Source organism: Gopherus evgoodei, chromosome 17 (assembly GCF_007399415.2).
Source record: "Gopherus evgoodei ecotype Sinaloan lineage chromosome 17, rGopEvg1_v1.p, whole genome shotgun sequence".
Lineage (NCBI taxonomy): Eukaryota > Metazoa > Chordata > Testudines > Testudinidae > Gopherus > Gopherus evgoodei.
Genome location: NC_044338.1, coordinates 2,675,882 through 2,696,420, shown reverse-complemented (window position 1 = coordinate 2,696,420; position 20,539 = coordinate 2,675,882). Strand labels below are relative to the sequence as shown.

The following is a 20,539-nucleotide window of genomic DNA, read 5'->3' as shown; positions in this document are numbered from 1 at the left end:
TTGGTCGATGCTCTTCTGTTAGGAGCAGACTCTCTAAACAAGAAGAGGCGGTTGAAATAGTGCAGTGTCAATGTCCTTTGAACCACAGGGGATTTCTGCATTGTGTGCTCTAAAAGTATTATAATTGGCTTGCCTGGATTCAGGGGAATAGATGATTCAAATCACTTTGAAATTGGATGGTTTTATTTATAGACTTTTTTGTCCTCATTGCCATAGAATTTGAGCACCTCACAAATATGTATTGCATTGTAGAGGAGTGTTTCATACTATGATTTGCCCAGGTTGACATAGATCTCCAGTATTTCACCATGATCTCTTAACTGTCTGAGTTTCCAATCGTAGTTTGGCTTTTGACTATGCTGGCACTTTTATAAAAGAAGAGACCTCTGTGCTGCATCCTACAGAACATTTCCATTCTTTCTACCAGAATCAGTAGCTGTAATTATCAGAAGTTTCTTATGGGCAGAGTATGGGTTCAGGGGCGATTTCATCAAGGTGGAGTATGTGGCTTATTGTGGGAGTTAGAGAGGGATACCTTTGTCAACACAGCAGCCTGTGTTTAAGAGCTGAATGATATGAACCTTGTAAAGATTTCCAGTTTCTCTTCTGGAATATTGAGTGTTTGCTTTTTAGGCAAAAGCCTAGTTTGTGTTATAAGAGTAAAGTATGGCTTTTTTATCAGTTTTTTTTGTTCCTTTAACTACAGCAAAAACTATCCCTCTCCTCCCTATCTGAATCCCCACACTCCTCTGGAACTGTGTATGTGGGGACATGGCTTGTGTTGAGCTTGCTGGCTCACACTGCAAAAAAAATTGTGATGCTGTGAATATTTTACATGTAAACCTAAAAGTGAATGCAGATCTAGTCTCAAATACTTCCCTGTTTATAACGTACAGCTGGAAATGGTGCTTACAGGAATAGAATTAGGCCTGGCTTACACTTAAAACTTAGCTCAGTGTGGATGATCCACACTCTTGAGTGTCATAGCTAAGCTGATCTTGGTGTAGACACAGTTAGGTGGACTGAAGAGTGCTTCCAAAGTCCTAGCTGCTGTCACTCAAGGAGGTTGGAGATCCTATGGTGAGAGGAAAAACCCTATCTATTGCTGTAGCTACATTTAGCTGTAGGAGTCAGAGAGGCTTGGGGCCAGATCTCTAGTAGGGAGGTTTGAAGGACCCAGGCCCTTGGTATCCTTCCCTTTGGGAGACTGTCTCGCTAGTTGCCTGTCAAAGAGGATCCTGGGAACCTGCCTTGCAAAGTTCTTCTCACGTCTCCACTCCACCCCCCCCATGGCCTCATTTCAGTGGAATAGTATGTAAACTGACATCAGCTGGACTCGTGCAGGCTGCTCCAGCAGGCTGTATGGAAACCTGCTGTCTGAATTTGGACAATGCCAGAGAAAGCACTGCCACATTCTGTTTTGCTGTATGTCTTCCACAGCCTTGCCCTAGTCTGTTCCCAATAATGCTGCCAGATGCCTTGCAATTTGTCAAGGTTCAATCAAGCCTTGTTCCAAGACATAATGAAGATTTGAGCTGGAGGACTCTATGGAATTTTTTAAAGGTGGAGTGAGATCTTGCACAATTCACTGGCTCGTCTATTCTCCGGCTCGTCTGAGACAAATAGAAATCTATGAACCACTCCTGTGTGTTTTGGTTCCAAGCAACCTTTTCCTCTCCCATGGAAAAAATCCTCTCTCACACTCTGTGTCTTCAGGAATTGTGGTAGTGGCTCAACCCATGCTTTCCAAGACTTCAGTTGTAAAACTAAGAGCTGGAAGTTTGCATGGGAAAGTCTGGCTATGGAGGAGCCTTGGAAAGCAGCACAAGTCTTCTCCAGAGGATATCTGTCCATGCAGTATATGTCCACAGCAAACTAGCTTTTGCTGACAGTTAAGTGCTAAATGAGATTTATCTGAATCTCTCTTAATCTTCTTGCTTTCTCCTGTGTCGCACAGAAACTGATCATTCAAAAAAGACTTGCATCGTGATTTAATCTTATATCTGTTAGTGAAGAATTCTGCGTTTATTGAATTATCACATATAAAATGCACTGCATAGAGATGGTCCTTGATGGTTAGTGTATGTAAGCGTTTCAAATGTGCTGATGTCCGCAGTGTGTAGGCAGCATTATTAAATTAAGAATAGTCTCCTTCTTGTCTGAACAAGAACCAGATTGTCACCCTTCTCCATTTTATACCATCTCCTAAGTGCTGTTGTTTCAGGAGAGATGTTGGGGTGTTGTGAACCTGCTGTTGTTGTGCCAAGAGTCTTTTTCTGTTCTATGAAAGTTCCAGGACTTGGGCGTGCCATGATATTTGGCACCTCATGGTTAATTATCTGCCTTTTTTGGGGGGGTGGGGTAGGGAGGGAGAGGTACAATTTTCTTAGATGTGTCCAAATGGTCTGAAGTTTGGGTGCATGAAAAATGTAAAAGCCTAGTTGCTTAGGCTCTAAATATGCTTTGACCAATTGTGTCCAGTTATTTACTACTTTCCTCTTCCATGGTGGTCTTAGCGCTGTCTCTTCTAATTAGTTTTTAGTAATTCTTTCATCAGTTATTTTGAAGGACACCTCCACAGAGGAAAAGCAAAATAATCCTGTGTGACCCTTTCTGGAGATGTGAAGGATCTGGGCAGGCAATCGGGCCCTGATTCCTTTCCAGTAAGAGAGCATATTGTTTCCCTAAGGGTAGGGAAGGCAACTGACCCAGAAAAAGGAGATGCTGTTTTCATTGTTATAAAATTCACAACCTAAAACAACAACAACAACAACCTTAAGCCAGTTGGCTTCCCTCTTATCGCAGGAGGTTAGCCAAAGTGGGAAGCAGGACCCTGCAGATATGTTTGGGAAATTTTTCATTTTCTGTCTACAAGTTCCTTGCTGGTAGAATGTACAGGACAGGAAATATTTTCCTCACTAGTTTAGGAAACAAAATATAACCTTTCTCTGTTTTCTTTATTTTAATAGTGCTTTCACGGCTTTCATTATAGTAGGCAGTCTTCGCAGCATAATTGCTAGGCCAAATACTAATTGACTGACCTCTTAGCCCAAAGTAGCTGCAGCATCACTGCAAACAACTCTCTAAACTGATCAGTTATTACGTTTTAAAAACCTCTTCTCTCTGCAGTATTTATCAGAGTGGCAGTCTATCTCTGGAGTTGCATTAATCTAGGAGTGGCCAACCTTTGGCTCTGGAGCCACATGTGGCTCTTCAGAAGTTAATATGCGGCTCCTTGTATAGGCACCGACTCTGCGGCTGGAGCTACAGGCGCCAGCTTTCCAATCTGCCGTGGGGTGCTCACTGCTCAACCCCTGGCTCTGCCACGGACCCTGCCCCCACTCCACCCCTTCCCACGCCCTCCCGTGAGCCTGCACTTCCCCCACTCCTCCTCCTTGCCCTCCAAGCATCCTGCAAGCCCCGAAACAGCTGATCGGGAGGTGCGGGGAGGGAGGGGGAGGCGCTGATCGCTGGTGGTGGGGGGGAGGCTGCTGACCTATTACTGTGGCTTTTTGGGAATGCACATTGGTAAATTCTGGCTCCTTCTCAGGCTCAGGTTGGCCGCCCCTGCGTTAATCAGTTACATGAACTATCACTAGTTCTTATCAAGATGTGCTGATAAAGTCATGTTTTTTTTTCTTCTTCTGTAACACGTGCCAGTCCTAGAAATCTCCCAGGTAACTGGCATCACTTCATTCTGAGATGAGGGGCAGAGGAGAAGACGGAAGTTCTAAAACCTTTCAGATGTGTGCGCAGCTCTTTCAAACTAAATCTTTCAGAGACAATCGGTGAGAGATGGACTCCACTTACACCAGACTTTCAGCATCTTCCAGCGGCAGAGTCTGGCAAACAAAGCGGGAGGTGGGATGAAAACCTGGTTGTAGATCAGGCTTTTGAAATTTTTGTTCACTTTCCAGACCTACAAGAAAATACCAGAGGCCCGTATCCTCTGTTTCATATTTTGCTGCATAAGAGAAGGGTTGAGGTTTATTTGTTTACTTTTGAAAGTATCTGAAACTAGGTTTTAGCCTGCTGCTCAACATAAGGGTTTTTGACTTGCAAAGAAGAACTTTACCTTCTGCGTACACATCCATCATAGATATTGTGCTGCTCGTCTCTGCAATGATCAGCTTAGTTAAGCAGGGGGCAGGTAAGTGTGTCTGCAGTGTCAAGTATGGCTTAGCGATTTTTCCGTTGTCAGGTCTTCACCTGCAGCACTTGGTTGTCTTGGAAACTAGCAAAAAGTAACCCTAGGGCTGATCGCTGTCTGATCTCAGCCTGCAGCTGAAGGCCTCTGTCAGTCACAACAAACCACATCCTCCCGGTGCTGCAGACTTCTCCTTTCCATCTCCCTTCCAGAAAAGTGCAGTGCTTGCAAAAGGTAGCAGTTCAGTTCAGCAAAGCTAGGCCCTCAGTCAGCAGCCACCACTCTCCAGCCACCCAGCTTTGAAGACAGCACTGAAATAAGGGTGGCATGGTATGGTATTGTCACCCTTGCTTCTGCACTGCTGCTGGTGGGTGCTGCCTTCAGAGCTAGGCGCTTGGCTAACAGCCACTGCTCTCTGGCCTCCCAGCTCTGAAGGCAGTGCATAAGTAAGGGTGGCAATACTGTGACCCTCTCAAAATAATCTTGTGACACGCACCACCCCCCACCCCCGCAACTCCCTTTTGGTTCAGGATCCCCAATTTGAGAATTTTTCATGGCCATGAATTTGGCAGGCCCCTAATCATGGCACAGCAACACATAAGTGAGATAGTCATAAAATAGAGAAAAGGAAGACTGAGGTGTCAATGAATGGCGAATCAACATGGAAGGGGTGTGTGTGTATGAGGAGGAGAACTCCCGTGAGGAAAGAACAAGTGAGTGACTTCCCTCCTGCCCCCCATCCAGAAGAGCTGAAGGAACGCAAAGCAGGAAGGGTCAGGGAGTAGGTAGAAGAATTCAGAGAAGTAGACTGGTGGGACTCGGGAGTCATAAATTGGAAAGCCAATAGGGCTATGGCAAACTGGATTTAAGAGAGGAAGTCAGTGCAGGTCCCGTGCAGAGAGGAGAGGGTGTGAGGTCTAGCTGGGAGAAGTGTTCTTTCCTCTTAAGGGTGGGAGCCCAGGCCCTGAGGTGAGCTGGTGATTGACAAGGCATAAGTAGGTATTTTTGCAAGAGGTGGACAAATTACAACACGGATGGCATTGGAGAGTTAAAGACAAGGGAGACTTGGCAGGAGAAATTGGAGGACAAGGACAACTCTGAATGTTCTGCCTTTAGGTGCAAAACTAATTAGCAGTGGTGTCAGATTCATGAGACAAAAATTCTTTCCATCCAGAAATGTGGGGTAACCCTCGTATCACCCCAGAAGGTAGGCAAGTATTTGCTCCTTTTACTGCAGGGCACTGAGAGGCAGAAGGGACTGAGGTACCCAGTGAGTCAATGACAAGAGACAGGATTGGAATTTGGGGGTTCCAAGATCTGTGCTTAATTCACTAGGCCACCTGGGGCGGTGCCTTCTGGGATAGTAAATAATAGAAGCAAAGTTACATGTCACTACAACTGACGAGAATGCTCTGGGCTCCGTAAAGTCCCCCACTTTCTCTCTCTCTGTACCAAAGTGGGCAGTAGCAACATACATAGTGTTTTTCAGTTTTAGGCAGCAGTCAGCAAACTCAAGTTACTCCTAAGTTGCAAGGCTGAAATAATACTTGCTTCTCCCTTCCTATTTATATGAAAGGAAGTTACCATGTGCCCTACAGGTGGAAAATCCTTTGTTTGCATAACATATCTTTGTGGTACATTTTATAGCCATGATCTACTCTGAAACTGGACCCAGGGGCTGATCCTGCAAGATACTGGACCACAAGCTAAATGAGTCAACAGTGTAACACTGTCGCAAAAAAAAGCAAACATGGTTCTGGGATGTATTAGCAGGAGTGTCGTTAGCAAGACATGAGAAGTAATTCTGCTCTGCTCCACTGTGATTAGGCCTTAACAGGAGTATTGTGTCCAGTTCTGGGTGCCACATTTCAGGAAGGATGTGGACAAATTGGAGAAAATCCAGAGAAGAACAACAAAAAATGACTAAAGGTCTAGAAAACTTGAGCTATGAGGGAAGATTGAAAAATTGGGTTGTTTAGTCTGGAGAAGAGAAGTCTAAGGGCGGACATAAAAGGTTGTTACAAGGAGGAGGGAGAAAAATTGTTCTCATTAACCTCTGATGATAGGACAAGAAGCAGTGGGCTTAAATTGCAGCAAGGTCAGTTTAGGCTGGACATTAGGAAAAACGTCCTAACTGTCAGGGTGGTTAAGCACTGGAATAAATTGCCTAGGGAGAGTGTGGAATCTCCATCATTGGAGATTTTTATGAGCAAGTTAGACAAACACCTGTCAGGGATGGTCTAGATAATACTTAGTCCTGCCATGAGTGCAGTGAACTGGACTAGATGACCTCTTGAGGTCCCTTCCAGTTCTATGATTCAGCATACCTTGCTGGAAGTTGAGGGTGTTTAGCACTCGATATTCAGGGAGATGGTGGTGAATACTCTTGATCACTGAAGGGACAAAAGCTGCTGAACTATATTCCTGCACAAAGTATGTATCTGCATTGTTATTGGTCTGTCTGAGGACATTCGTGATGGGTTTTTCCCCAGTAACATTTTCTCAGGCTTTGCAGTCATTGCAATAAACTGCAATTAAAATTAAAAAACCTCTTCACACGTTGGTCTTATCTATTCTTCACACTGATGGCAAAGCTGAAGTGTAGGTGTGTTATCTGTCAAAGTAGACAAAGCCATGACAGAATTTGGTACTTGATTAAACAACCACAGAATATTTATAGCTAGTTGGAAATTATGGACATGGCACAGTATTCACGGAGTTCTCTCTGAAGTAAAATGATGCACTTAATTTTATATATGTGATATTGTCAACAGGTGTTACAGTGGTGTCAGTTAGCACTGCTACAGTTATAGGCTTAATACCCTTTCTAGTGCAAGTTACTTCAAGGACTAGCAACCTGCAAAGAGAATCTATCCAGATCTGTTAAGTTGTGATTGTATGGTTTGCAGACATTAGCTATCCTATCTTACTGTGTGTTTTCGTAAAAAATAAAATCTTCCTGAGATAAATGCTAATCCTTGGATGGAATAGGCCCAGCAGCTATCTGAGAACTATTACTGCAGCTGTGGTTATCTGACATGTTGAATTTGTTAACAAAAGCTTGATGCTTCTCCCCTTTCAGAGAGTCATGCTCTGAAGTGACCCCTGTTGCTCTCCCAGAGGGACCGCAGATTTCATTGGGCATTGTCAGGGCAGCTGTAAATCCCACCTTTTCACCATAGCATTTCCAAAGCACCTCAGAAGAAACGGGGGCGATAGAGCAGCTCATGACTAAATCTGAGGTTGACAGGAAAGTGACTGGGCAGCCCCAAGCTGTGTGTAAACCTAACCACAGGTGGGTGTAACCTAGATATAGGGGCAACTTTGAGAATAGACACTCCAGAAGCACCTAAAACAGACACATCTAATTATCTGTGAAATAAATATTATAAGGGCTTCTTTCAATGGCTAAGCAAGCAGCAGCTCAATAAAAGTCTGGGCTGTATTAACTCTGAATACGCTGGTCTTCTGGATTGATGCTGGAGTCTTGTAATGTAATATAATATTGGTTAGTAATACAAAAGGTAAATGCAACCTCATCTTCCCTAATGTAATACAGGCCCTAGCAGTTAAACAAACAAGGCCCTCCCACATGCAGGCATCCTGCTGTGCAAAATAAAATTTACACTAATGCAATTTAACTTTTACCTTTCGAAGTGTGTGAAGAGGTGATAACACCCTTTATCGACCTTCCAAACTACATAAACAAGTAACATCAGGCTAGCCGTATCGCGTCTTATCAGGGGTTTCCCTTTTTTGTTCATTTTGTTTCACGAGTTCTGCCTGGGCAGGGTGAGGAAACATGATGTGGTTTTAATGCGTTACTTGAAACTTATCACCCCGTCTGGCTATTTTGACAGTTCTTCCTTCTAGCTGGTATTCTTATTAGGCTACAGTTATTACAGTCTTCCGCATTCTAATGTTGAACTCCACAAAGACTAACGCACTCCCCAGAAACTTGCTCTTCAGCAAGGTGGAGTATGTTCTGATTTGATTTGTTCTGATGAAAAGACTTCATACAATTGAACACGGAAATTGAACTCCTTGTGACTCCTCTTTCCCCTTACTGTTGGGCGATTGTACCGCTTCTCAGACTGCAAAGGGGTGGCCAGCGACCATTGACATAACGTCTTATCGGCAAGGCAGAGTCTCGTCGGTGGTCCAGTGTACTCATGTGCTTAATTCAACTTGTTGCCGAGATCCTGAATGGAAAAGGTGAGGGTGGCAAAACTATAAATATAGCTGCTCTTCAACACCACCAAAAAAGTTGGGCAAAGAGGGCTGTGTACAAAATACCGTGCTGGAGTTAGCATGGCTTAAATTGAAACTGCTCAGTCTCACGTGGGTGAAATTAGTTATTCTTTGGTACTGTAATTTCATTTCACAATGTGAAGCACAAAGACTGTACTAGAGTCTTTTGCAAGCTGGCTTCTGAGGCTGTGAACTCTTTCCCATGCAGAACAGAAACTGTGAGGGCTCGTCTGGAGAAAAGTTTTATTCAGAACTGCACCCTGAATACAGAAAGCAGAAGTCAACCACACAGCAACTGCTGGGCTTAAAGTCCTGACACATGTTAAGAGTCATTGGAGTCACTCTCTGCTCCCCATTACTGCCTGGGTTTTCTGAAAGAGAAAGCATCAGACCTGCTGCTGGATAGTTGGAATGTCCAGGCACTACTTCAGCAAAGTCGTCTCTTCTTCTGATGTAGAAGCTGAGCTAGTCTTCTGAAGGGTTCTGATAGGACTGATTCTGGTGGAATCGCCATCTGTAGAAGTTTTTGAGTCCCAGCTTGACAAAAAGTTTTACAAAGATTTAGTTGGGGTTGGTCCTGCTTTGAGCAGGGGATTGGATTAGATACCTCCTGAGGTCTCTTCCAACCCTACTCTTCTGTGATTCTATGACCCAACTGCTTTCTCTTGCAAAATGTGGCTGCCTTATGTACCTCTGCCCCACCACAAGAAGATGTACTTAAACACCAAAATGACCCACCATGGTACTTGAAAACAGTTACAGTATTTGGATGCTGTTTTTCCCTTCTGGTGTATTGGATGTCCAGCACTGTAGTATCTAGCTTTTTGTTTGATCTATAAGACTGTTCTTTTGTTAATTGGATTTCTTCACTTTATAAAAGTCTTTTGGACTCTAAAGAAACTCTTGTTTAATGTCTGTCCATTCCATTGGGAAGACTTTAAAGCTGTATATCTGCATTAGCACACTCCATAGCTGTCACTCACCCACGCAGCTCCATGAAGAACATAAGAATGGTTTGATGCAGTATGGCCAATGTTCCAATATCCTGTCTTCTGACAGTGCTAGATGTTTGAAAGGGAATGAACAGAAGTGATCCATTCTCTGTTCAGTTCCAGCCTCTGGCAGTCAGAAGTGTAGGGATACCCAGAGCACAGGGTTGCATCCCTGACCATTTTGGCTAATAGCCATTGATGGACCTATCCTCCATGAACTTATCTAGTTTAGTTTTGAACCCAGTTATACTTTTGGCCTTCACAACATCCCCTGGTAATGAGTTCCGCGGGTTGACGGTGCGATGTGTGAAGAGAGAACTTCCTTACGTTCACTTAAAACCTGCTACTTATTAATTTCACTGGGTGATCCCTGGTTCTTGTGTTACGTGAAGGGGTAAGTAACACTTTAGTGTTCACTTTTTTCACACCATTCATGATGTGTTAGACCTCTATCATATCATCCCTTAGTTGTCTCTTTTTTTTTTCTAAGCTGAACAATCCTCTCTGCATTGCGAAAACTGACCATTTTATACTTACACTTTGCTTCTTGTCTATTTAACTAATTACTGATCCTTTTATCCCATGACTGCTTAGTTTGCTTAAGAGCCTTTGGTGAGGGACTTTGAGGCTTTCTAAAAGTCCAAGTACACTATATCCGCTGGTTCGCCCTTGTCCACAGGGATGTTTCACTCCCTCAAAGAATTCTAATAGATTGGTGAGACATGATTTCCCTTTATAAAAGCTGTGTTGACTTTCCCCAACATATCATGTTCATCTGTGCGTCTGATAATTCTTCTAATTTCAATCAATACATCTGGTACTGAAATTTAGACTTTACTGGCCTGCGATGACAAGGATATCCTCTGGAGCCTTTTTTAAAAAATCAGTGTTGTTAGTTCCTGCTTCTGATATACTTTAAAAATTGGAAAAATTGGAAATCAAATCTTACTGAGGAGAATAGAAGGAAACTCTTGCAAGTATAAATAAGCAGGCCAAAAGAGAATTTGAAGAGCAACTGGCAAAAGACAAAAACTAACAGCATTTTTTTTTAAATGACACGTTTTTGCCTTCAACGGGCTCTCTTTTACACTGTTTAGCCATGGTGGCATTTTTTGGTCCTTTTTATTTTTTATTTGGGGGTATACGTTTCATTTTGAGCTCCTATTACGGTTGGCCTTATTGGATAAAGCATAGGTTAGAATGGCTTTGATTTCATTGGTCTTTTTGTTCTCTGCTTCAGGGGCATTTCCCAGCTGTGTTTCTGTTAAGCTAAACATCCAGTCTCTCTAGGTCTCCTAAATTAACTTAATAGTACTATAAATGTCATATTCAATCATGCGTTCTTTATAAAACTGCTTCCTTGCTCCTTTTAGACATTTTGCTCTTACAACTGTGGTGTCTAAGCACCTTAAAAGCATAAACTATTTTATCTCCATATGTGTCTCCCTTCTCACTAGCAGGAATCTGTTTTCCTCTTATCTCCATCATGGGAGTATCTTAAAATGACTGGCCAGTCTCTCTCTGAGTTTGCTCCATCCATGTAGCTACTTTTAGTGTTGCTGTCTGCTCTAAATGGGTCAGACTTAACATGCCAGCAGTAATATGCTTGGGCCTGATTTTCAAAGGTGTTGTGCAAACACAGCTTGGCATGAAGCCCATGGGACTGGGAGTACGGTAGGGGCAATGGCCCAATGTGAGATGTCTCTGAAAACCCTGCAATTGCAGAGTCTTTTGTTTAGATGCCCTACCCCAATCCTCTTCCATTGGCTCAGGCTGCAGCTTAATCTCTTTTGTCTACTGTCCACATTGGTCTGATGCCAAAGGCTACTGTAGATTTCAAACACTGACAGCCTCTGATTTGGTCTTGCTTTTAGAGATATGGTTTAACACTGGCCAGAATAGCAACGCTCATACAGCAGTCAATGATTAAATGTAGAGATATTAATTAATGGCTACGTTATTGACTCATTCAGCTTCTAAATTTGTTTGTCATTAATCTGATGAAAGGTCACTCTGGTTCAGCTCCCAAAAAATAACTTGTGAGGGTTTAAGTTGCTCTCTTTTGCACGGCACCATTTTAACAGGGCTGGACTTAACTGGAAAAGATGGGTGGCCACACGGTGGCTGAGGTTATTTAGAGACCGTTGGAAAGCAGTTTGCGTTAACTAATAAGACCTTCCGTCTTTCACTTTCTTTTTCGGCTTTCTTTTTCATATTCTGGTTGCACGTGACTGAAAATTAAATTCTTTGGCTTTTAAAAAACAGCTGAGCTGTCAAGCTCCAATTTAGAATAAAACTGTTGTAAGGGCATTCCACACGCCTGAGACTTGGGGGAGGATAGCTGAGGAAAGAAACCATATGTATTTATTGTCAGTCTTCCACTTGGAAAGAAATCTGAGAAATTAACGTAGCTGTGATCCAGTTTAGGGGCCAGTGAGCAAGTTTCTCCTGTCTGGCTCTTCCAGCTCATTCCAAGAGAATAAATAGGGGTCGTATGAGGACAGCCCAGGCTGTATTGCAGATTGCTGTCAACTAACGGAAACTGAAGTAGGTACCAGAGTTGTGCTTCCTTCATATGCAGATAAAAGAAAAATGCCATAGAATTCAGAAAACTGAATGCTGATAGTGTCAAGTACACCTATTCCTTGCCTCTGAAATCCATCTTCTGTGGTGTGTGTACGGAGCCTCTGAAAATGAAGAGGCCATTTGCTTTACAACTTTCCTACAAAAGGCACCCCAGGCAGTTTGGTAGTGAAAGCTGACCTTTAATTGCTTATCCTGTGCCAAGAATGGAATCTTCTTTCCCACTGGTCAGTGTCATGCATGGAGGTAAGCATTGTATTCTGTTGAAGTCCTGCAGGGATGGTTCCCCGAATAGGTTTGAAGAACGGTATTCAGGGGAGCACTGTATGGTTTGAGAGCTTTTTCAGAGACCATGGGCCATGTTCAAGTGTCTTACCTTTGTACATGTGCAACAATAGGCACACAGTGTGTGCCTGGCTTGAAACAATAGATCAGATAAATTTACTGGCTTCAAGAACTTGGATACTGCAGTGAAATGCTCAGAGTAAAAAAATCTGGAGGATGGATAGTTTTTAAATGGTGTGCTCTAAACTAATCCAAAATGTGTGTTTTGGCTTTTTCGGTTTTGTTTTAAAGCTAAGGTACTAGTTTAATCCGTGTCATTCAGTTTATTTAAATACTAAGATGTCTGGTGTAAACTTGATACAATGATTCCAGAGTGTGTAAAAATACAATCTGGATATAGCACAGTAATTCATTAGCATTGTGTTATGATGGACATGGAGGGGCCATTATGCCAGGTGCTGTACATACACGGAGCGCGAGACAGTACCTGGTCCAGAGAGGCTGCAATTGAAGTAGACAAGGTGAATGGTGAGGAAGAGAAGTGGCAGCCCAGAGAGAGGAAGTGACTTGCCACGCAGAAGGTCATTTGCGGAGCTGGGTATAAAACAGTTCTCCTGATGCCCAGTCCACTGCCCGAGTGACTATACCTGAGTACCTCTCACTGTTTGCATATGGTTGAACTAGTCAAGTCAGTCTCAGGTGGGAGGATGCTCAGTAAGAGAACTAAAAAGGTAGGACATGCCAAAGCTTAGGCCATGTGTTATGATGTTCTCTGTTATGCTAGAAATAGTCATATACCTCATGGCAACGCTGTTGACCAATCTGTTTCTGTGAATTCAGTCTTCTGGGGCAAGAAGCTTAATAACAGAGCAACCTGATTGTTCTCTCGGCATCCTACCCATCCAGGGTTGCCATATTTCTTTATGTGGGCCACATTGAGACCATCCTGAGTGGTTTTGGAGTCCATTTAAAAGTTAAGAGCACTTTTCAATGGTGGTGGTGGTGGTGTGTCTTTCCCACATTGCAAGATAGTGAATGCAAACTTATTTGAAATAATTTCACTGTCTTTGGCTTGACGTGTCTTGACGCTGAATGTTTCGAAACATTTCCAAGTGTAGTATTCTTCTGTTATTGAAATGAAGATGTGGAATTCTTCTCGCAGGGGCTGCTGCTGGTTTTGGCTCTGTGCATGAGCTTGCTTAAGCATATAATCTGTCATGTTTGCTCTATGACAACCAGTTTGGAGGTGTTTTCTGTCAGGAGTAGCCACAAAATACTTCACAATCAAAATAGGCACATGTCTGGAGTTGGCAGGCCGAAAGGCAGAGCTGTACCTTCTGCAATGTGTGAGAAGAGCTTAGGGAGTGGAAAGCTATGCAGGGGAATTTTTATTCCATGGTTTGTTTGTTTTTTGGCTTGTGTGTAACTTTTTTTTATTTATTTTTCTAGGGAGCACTGAACCACTAAAGCATTACAGATATTACTTCTGGATGTTTAGACTTGAAGTCTTTTATGCACTGAATCATCATATTTATTAACCTGACAAATTAATAGCAAACTCTTCTTTCAGTTCATGCATGCACCATATCAGAACTCTGCTTGTCACCACACATAAGAACTTCATTCATCTGCTTTACAATGTCATTGATGACAACCTGGCAGTGGCCCAGTTGTGAGCAAGTTAACTACAAAAGGTTGCATTGTAAACCTCTCTGAGAGTACATGCTACATTAAGTCTAAAATAAAAAAAAAAAATGTACAGACTTGTTTAGGCTGCATATAACTGCCAAGTAGTTATAAACCTTTGAAAGGATGATGGTTTTCAGAGGAGTTTTGTCTTAAAATGAAATGGGCTGGAATTAAGGATACATTCTTGTGGTTTAGATGAGAATTCAGATGTCTATGAACCTAAGGTATTTGGTAAAGTAAAGGGATATTTCATGCTGACCCAGAGGTAGGTAAATGATGATGGCTGTCTTACTGAGCATACAAATTTAACTGCTTAGCTTCTTGTAATTTTGAGTAGCGTTTGGAGTGGAGATTGCAACTACTTCTTTGCATATTTTGCAGTTATGTCTTAGGGTTAAGGAAATTATCTGGCTTAGGTTAATTGTACTGTATTGTCCTATGTCTAGAAGTGCCATGGCTATGCTGACCTAAGCTCTGGTGTAGATGCAGTTGGATCGATGGAAGAATGCTACAACCAGCACAGCTACAGGAGCTCAGGGATGTGGATTTCCTACAGCGACGAGAAAAATCCTTTCCATTGCTGTCAGAAAAGTCTATGCTACAGCAGCAGTACCGGATCTGTGCCACTCTAGTGCTCATGGTATAGACATGTCTGAATCTAGCACCCAGTAACGTCTGCCTCCTGCGACAGTCTGTAGGCTCTGGGATAGATTTTCATCACATGCATCTGACGAAGTGAGGATTCACCCACAAAATCTCATGCTCCAATATGTCTTTTAGTCTATAAGGTGCCACAGGACTCTTTGCTGCTTTTACAGATCCAGACTAACATGGCTATCCCTCTGATACTTGTTTTTCATCTTAGTGTTGTGGGTTTTGTGTGGCACACATGGTATGTGGGGTTGGGTTCAACATCCCAAAGTTCCATGGCCTGGTCATCCTGCCAGAGGCCCGGAGTGTATCTGAACTCCTCTGCTTTGCTCTCCCAACCCAGACTCATCCTCCCAGTATTTCCATTGCTTCCTGGCTTTCATTGTTCTTGCAGTACTTACTGGCAAATCTAGAAATGCTCCAGTCTTTGTCCATGGCACAAACGAAATCACCCTCACATTTCAGCTTTGGGTTTGCTTTGTTTCTGCACTTTGTGCTAACGTCTTTCTGTAGCGGCACAGATTAGCCCATCTCAGTAAATGTAATGGATTGTGGAGGGTTTTCTGTAGCTGCTCTTGATTAAACCCAGCTATTCTCACTGAATAGCGCCATCATGGAAATAAACATGACACTTAAAATGCTTGTCCTGCTAGTTTCTTGGGAGTAACTCCAGTTGCAGCATAAACCCTGTCAGAGCTGGTAAATGTTAATCCTCTTCCAGAGAGGGGGAATCTGAGGCACCGTTAGGTTAAAGAGGGACTTGTCTAAAGTCATGCAACAGTGAAGAGGCAGAGCTGGACGTGTAGAACACCCCCTAGCCTCTAAAGAAGTGGCTAAAAGTCTTGTTTCTTTCCGCCTGTAATAACAGTGGGATATGGATAATGGCTTGAGTTAGATGCATGCTTAAATGTCTGCCAAAGAGTGACCTTAAGAGTTTTTTACCATTGACTGTGAGGTGTGGAGCAGAGTCAAGCCAGTGCTCAGTACTTTTGAAAATACCCTCCTCCATGTCCCCCAGAAAAGTGAACGGCTTATTCAAATACATGGAATGTGTCCTGTTTTGTCACTTTCCCCTTCCTTAAGTTCTACACAGTAGCTAAATGAAAGCACAATTTTACCTTGCACGATGCAGAATGATTCCTGCTTGCTGGAATTCCAGGGTACGAGCAGGAAGGATTGGCAGTGTGCAGAAGCTTTCCGAAAATGTTTAGTGGTAACTGAGCATAAATGCTCATGACTGAACTTCTTCTGTTGGATGTTGCTGTTACTGCATTAAAAAAGGAAATACAAACTTGGTAACTGAAATCTCTGGGAGAATGGCTTTAACCACAGGGTTGGCCAATCCAGTGATGCGGCTGTGTGACCTTAGTAAGCGCTTGTATTCCAGCACTCCAAGACACTAGTAGTGCAATTGCTGAGCTAAGTTTTTGCTTACTCCTATGCCAGCTGGAGGGCAACCTGTGAACAGGGAAAATCTGTTTATAAGAAACTAGGAAATAGTGGAACATTGTGCTAATGAAACTGATGCACTGATAAGGCAGTGTATTTCCTTTAAAACTGTTCTTAATGGCTAAAAAGAAAAATATTTTTTTTAAATGGCCAAACTTCATCATGGAAATATCAGCTCTTGGGTCTGGCAACTGTTACTATGACCTAACACACCAATTCATTAGCCAATTGTGTTGAATTTATAATCAACTGGCTTTTCTGTACTCTTCATTAATAGAGAACATTAAAATATCCAGCTGCAGACTGTTCCCTTCAAACATGTGACACTGACATCAGACCTGGAAGTTATCATTGAACGGCCTCCAAAATGACCTCATGCAACACCACTTCTGCTTGCTGGTTTAACAAAATGTTGGGTAACTTGACTTCATGGTCATTTGTACTTCCAGTAATTTTTAGAAGATGGGCCTTGGCCCAGTTCTAGCTGAAGTTCTTGAGAGACTTCTTTGAAGCCCAAGTGTTTGTCCAGTTATTGCAGATTCCTGACGGGTTTCCAGTGCCAGACAGGAAAAGGAGAAGTGCTCCAGGCTTTATTAAATAGCCCAAAGGCACACTGTGGCCTCCTGCTGCACCACTAATATACAGTGGAAGGCAGTGATGGAGTAGGAGCACTGGGAACTCGGCTGTGCAGAGGACATTTCCCCCTGCTCTGCCATGAACTTGCTGAATGATCCACGAGATGCCTCACCTCTCCATGCCACGTCTCACTGTATGTAAAAGGGCTAACCTCTTGCTCAGTATGGGTGTTAAGGCCAAAATAACATCCCTTTTCAAATGAAGGGCAACACATTTGTCTCTCTGAACCTGTCAGAGCTTGCTCTGCTTCCTCACTGTGGATCCTTATTTGGCTCAAACTACTGGAATAATGACACAACCATTTCCCTTCCCTGGAGTCTAGATACTGTTTCATTTTAAATCTGAATTGACATCCTAATTGGCGTGACTAGTCATGGTCTAATTGAGATTGAACCCTGGCAAAGTAACGCTGGAGGTTTGCTGCGTTGTGGATGGTATCATTCAGCTACTTTCTCTTACATACCAGAATTCTTTGCATTAATTATAGGGCTTCTTCTCTGTCCAGCACAAATGCCTTGCTGGTGTCCATGCCATCAGAGCAACAGGCTGGCATGTTTTCCCTTGAACTTTGTATATGTGGCTTCTCTCTGAACTGGCAATATTTAGTAGTCCCTATCCTTTGTATCTTTCCATGTCCCTTGTCATTCAGATTGCTTGTCTCTGAACCCCCTCTGTTTCTGTTTTTTAAATACTATAGCTGCACATTTGAGAAAAGCTCTTTACTGAGCTGACCATAATGTTGCCCTGGTCTTTTTCTTGAGCTGTTAAAGCAACTTTGAATCCAGCAAGATGTACAAGTAATTTAAAACTGTGCTAGAATAATGATCTGGAGTCTGGTGTTTGAAGGGTACTATAGAATGCTATCAAGCTTCATAAAGAGCCTTGATCTGGAGACAAGGAAGTGAAAAGGTGTAACCCCATGGAGATGCATGAATGAAAGAGAAGGTGAGCTGGATTACAAGCGGTATGTTGGACCAATTCCACAGAAATAGAACACTGGCCTCTTGGCTGTTTTTTTGGATCCTCTAGGGGGCCAGCTGGATTTTCTTTGTAGATCAGAAGCCCATGAGGCTGGCTAATAAAATTCTGGGAGGGTCCCAGAGTCTGGGCTGGGCCTGGAGCCTGGAAGTCTACACAGCAATGAACAGCCCTGCAGCCTGAGCCCCATGAGCCCGAGGCAGTTGGCACAGGCCACCTGCAGGTTTTCATTTGCTGTGTAGACATAACCTGTCAAATCAGAAAGGTGGCAATTCACTCCTACATGGGGCTCAGGTCTCCATTGCCCTGCATCCTATGTCTTCAACAGTACTGTAGTTGCAAAAGAATTAACCGTTCAGGCCATGCCTTGGTAAAGTTCTGAAGACCTGTTTCCAGTGGAAGAAAACTGATGTTCTTACCAGGTTCCTTAGCATTAGTAACTGTGTATTTCATACATGTTTTCGCCACCCTGTGAATCTGCTAATAGAGGGATTCTCCCAAGTGCGGGCTTGCAGCTGGAGATTAATTCATCCCAGAGGTGAGTCTACAGTAATCAGTACGGTAATAGGAGACTGAGTTATTGTGGCTTATTTGCATTCTTTACTGCTTTTCCAGATAGGCCTTGAAAGGTCTCTCCTATGTTTAGCACTTTGGGCCAGTTTCTGGTACAACATGTTGAAAAGGGAAATGTAAATAGCTTTTAAAAATGCTTTCCCACATGAATCATCTTGCCTGAACTCTTAAAATAGAATATTGTCCCAGGACATAAGTCAACACAGACCTTAAATGTGCTCAACCGATTTCCAGAGTGACTTTATTTAAAGCAGAACAGTCGACTTTGTTTCTATTTTAGCTTTTGCTTTTAGCTATAGTCTTCTCCTTTAGTGAGTAAGCAGATGTCAGCGGGGATTGAGAATGTGTTGGCTGTGTGATGGAAGGATGGTATTGTCAGTTGTGCAACTTGGGATAACGTATACATGTAACATCCACCCTTTTCAAAGGGCAAGTGGGAACGCACTCTACTTGTTTCAGAGCATCTCAGACAGGGTCTGTCTTTTGTCTGCCGCTTTCTGATCCTGTACAACTCTTACTATAGGAAATGGGAAGGGTGCATGTGTGCACTGAAGAGACAATATCGCCAAACCTTTCTTTCTTCAGAGACTGCTGCTCAGCTTTCATTGCCTGTAAGTAAGTGGCATCTCTTCAGATTATTTAGACCCCAGTGGTGCTAGCCATCCTAATAACATTCTAAATTCAGTGTTCCAGAACACAGACTTGTGAGGATGCTGGAAAAAGCAGTGACCAAATGAAGAAAAAGTCAAATCTGGCTTGCTTCATTTTCTTATTAATAATCACAACAGCAGGGAAAAAGTAACAAGCAGTGTTGCTAGCTGTGTGTAGCTGAAAATCTTGATAAAACAGCTCCTGATTTTAATTTATATCTCATAGAACTGGAAGGGACCCCAAAAGGTTGAGTCCAGCCCCCTGCCTTCACTAGCAGGACCAAGTACTGATTTTGTCCCAGATCCCTAAGTGGCCCCCTCAAGGATTGAGCTCGCACCCCTGGGTTTAGCAGGCTAGTGCACAAACCACTGAGCTGTCCCTCTCTTTCAATGCTAAGCCCTTCATTATGGTGTTCTGGTTACTGTAATGACCTTTGTTTGGCCAGGTCTTCCTTCTAAGGCATATCAGCTTCATTCCCATAAGGAGTTTTGAAGCAGTTTTTAAAAATGTGATGCCTATGGGTGTCTGGAAGCTTAAAATTTACACTTATTAAATTGGCCTCTTGTGGCGATGTCGTGTGGTGGTTCATGAGTCCTAAAAAATATGCTTCTGTTTGATGGTTTCAACCATGTTTTGGAGCAGACTCTAACCCAAGGAATCTGAAGTTACATCATCTTTTCTTGGTGTTTGTTTCACTTGGATTTTAGAGCTGGGTAGTGCAAACTGTACGAGGATATTTCAGGGTCAAAAGGCACTAAGTGCCTTGGGAATGTTCTTCCTTTAGAAATAGCCAACTGGTAACAATATTGCTATTTTTGGTGATTATAACCCAGTAGTAGATAGTCTGGGTTAAATTTTATAGAAAACCACTTGTTCATTGACTAGATCCATCCAGGATTCCTCAAAGCTTTTCCCCCAGACTTGCTAGGAATATTTGTATATGAGTTGTTTTTGTAAGGCTTTGGGATTTGAAAACATTGCTTTCATGCTTTTAGGTTTGTTTTGAGTGTGTGGTGTGGGTTGGATTTTTGTGTTTTGTTTTTTGTTTTTTCTTTAGAACTTGGCTGTTTAAAAAGTAGTTACTTATAAACTAGTGAAGAAAAGTTGGAAGCCAGCTGCCCTCATCTCCAAACCTTAGACATGTCACAAAAAATAACAGATGTCTATGCAGCAAGCGCCTATGCTGTGTTTCCTAGATGGCCAGGATCTGCAGGAGCAGATGCAAATATCCCTAGCTAATTTGTTAATAAATACACTGATCACTGACTGTCTAAAGATGAAAAGCAGAAGCCTGCAGCAAGATTAGTTACTCAGTTAGGAGAATAAAAAACCATCACATGATCTTTATTCCTTTGAACGTGTGGAGTTGCTTTCTCTGCCCTTCTGGGTATGGTAAAGTGTGCCTCTGATCCATCAGGCTTAAATAGTTATTGACCCATAGTATGTGGAGGTTTTCCCTGTTACTTAACGTAAGGAATTCTTACTGTATAATGGTGCATAGAGACTTCTTTAATTGCTGGCCACTGCTTGTATAACTTCTAATTTTTAGTCTGAAGTTTTCAAGGCCTTTTTCCTTGAAGCTTGGAAATGCTGTAGATTGATAAAAGCTGAAGATGCCACTGGTAGGGTTTTCCCATTGCACTTGCAGAGCTCT

At 42.7% G+C, this 20,539-nt stretch overlaps 1 protein-coding gene across 2 annotated transcripts in view; it reads left to right on the top strand.

Annotated features, from left to right (window-relative positions):
• Positions 1-20,539, top strand: part of SSH2 (slingshot protein phosphatase 2) — a 151,113-nt gene that overhangs the window by 4,409 nt on the left and 126,165 nt on the right. The window contains exon 1 of one of the 2 annotated variants that reach the window (XM_030537060.1): positions 14,438-14,587. The exons of the other annotated variant lie outside the window; for it this stretch is intronic. Within the exon in view, the coding sequence (XP_030392920.1) occupies positions 14,453-14,587 (135 nt within the window). The 5' untranslated portion in view covers positions 14,438-14,452. Of the gene's footprint in view, positions 1-14,437; positions 14,588-20,539 lie in introns of those variants that run through there. 2 annotated transcript variants of the gene reach the window in all.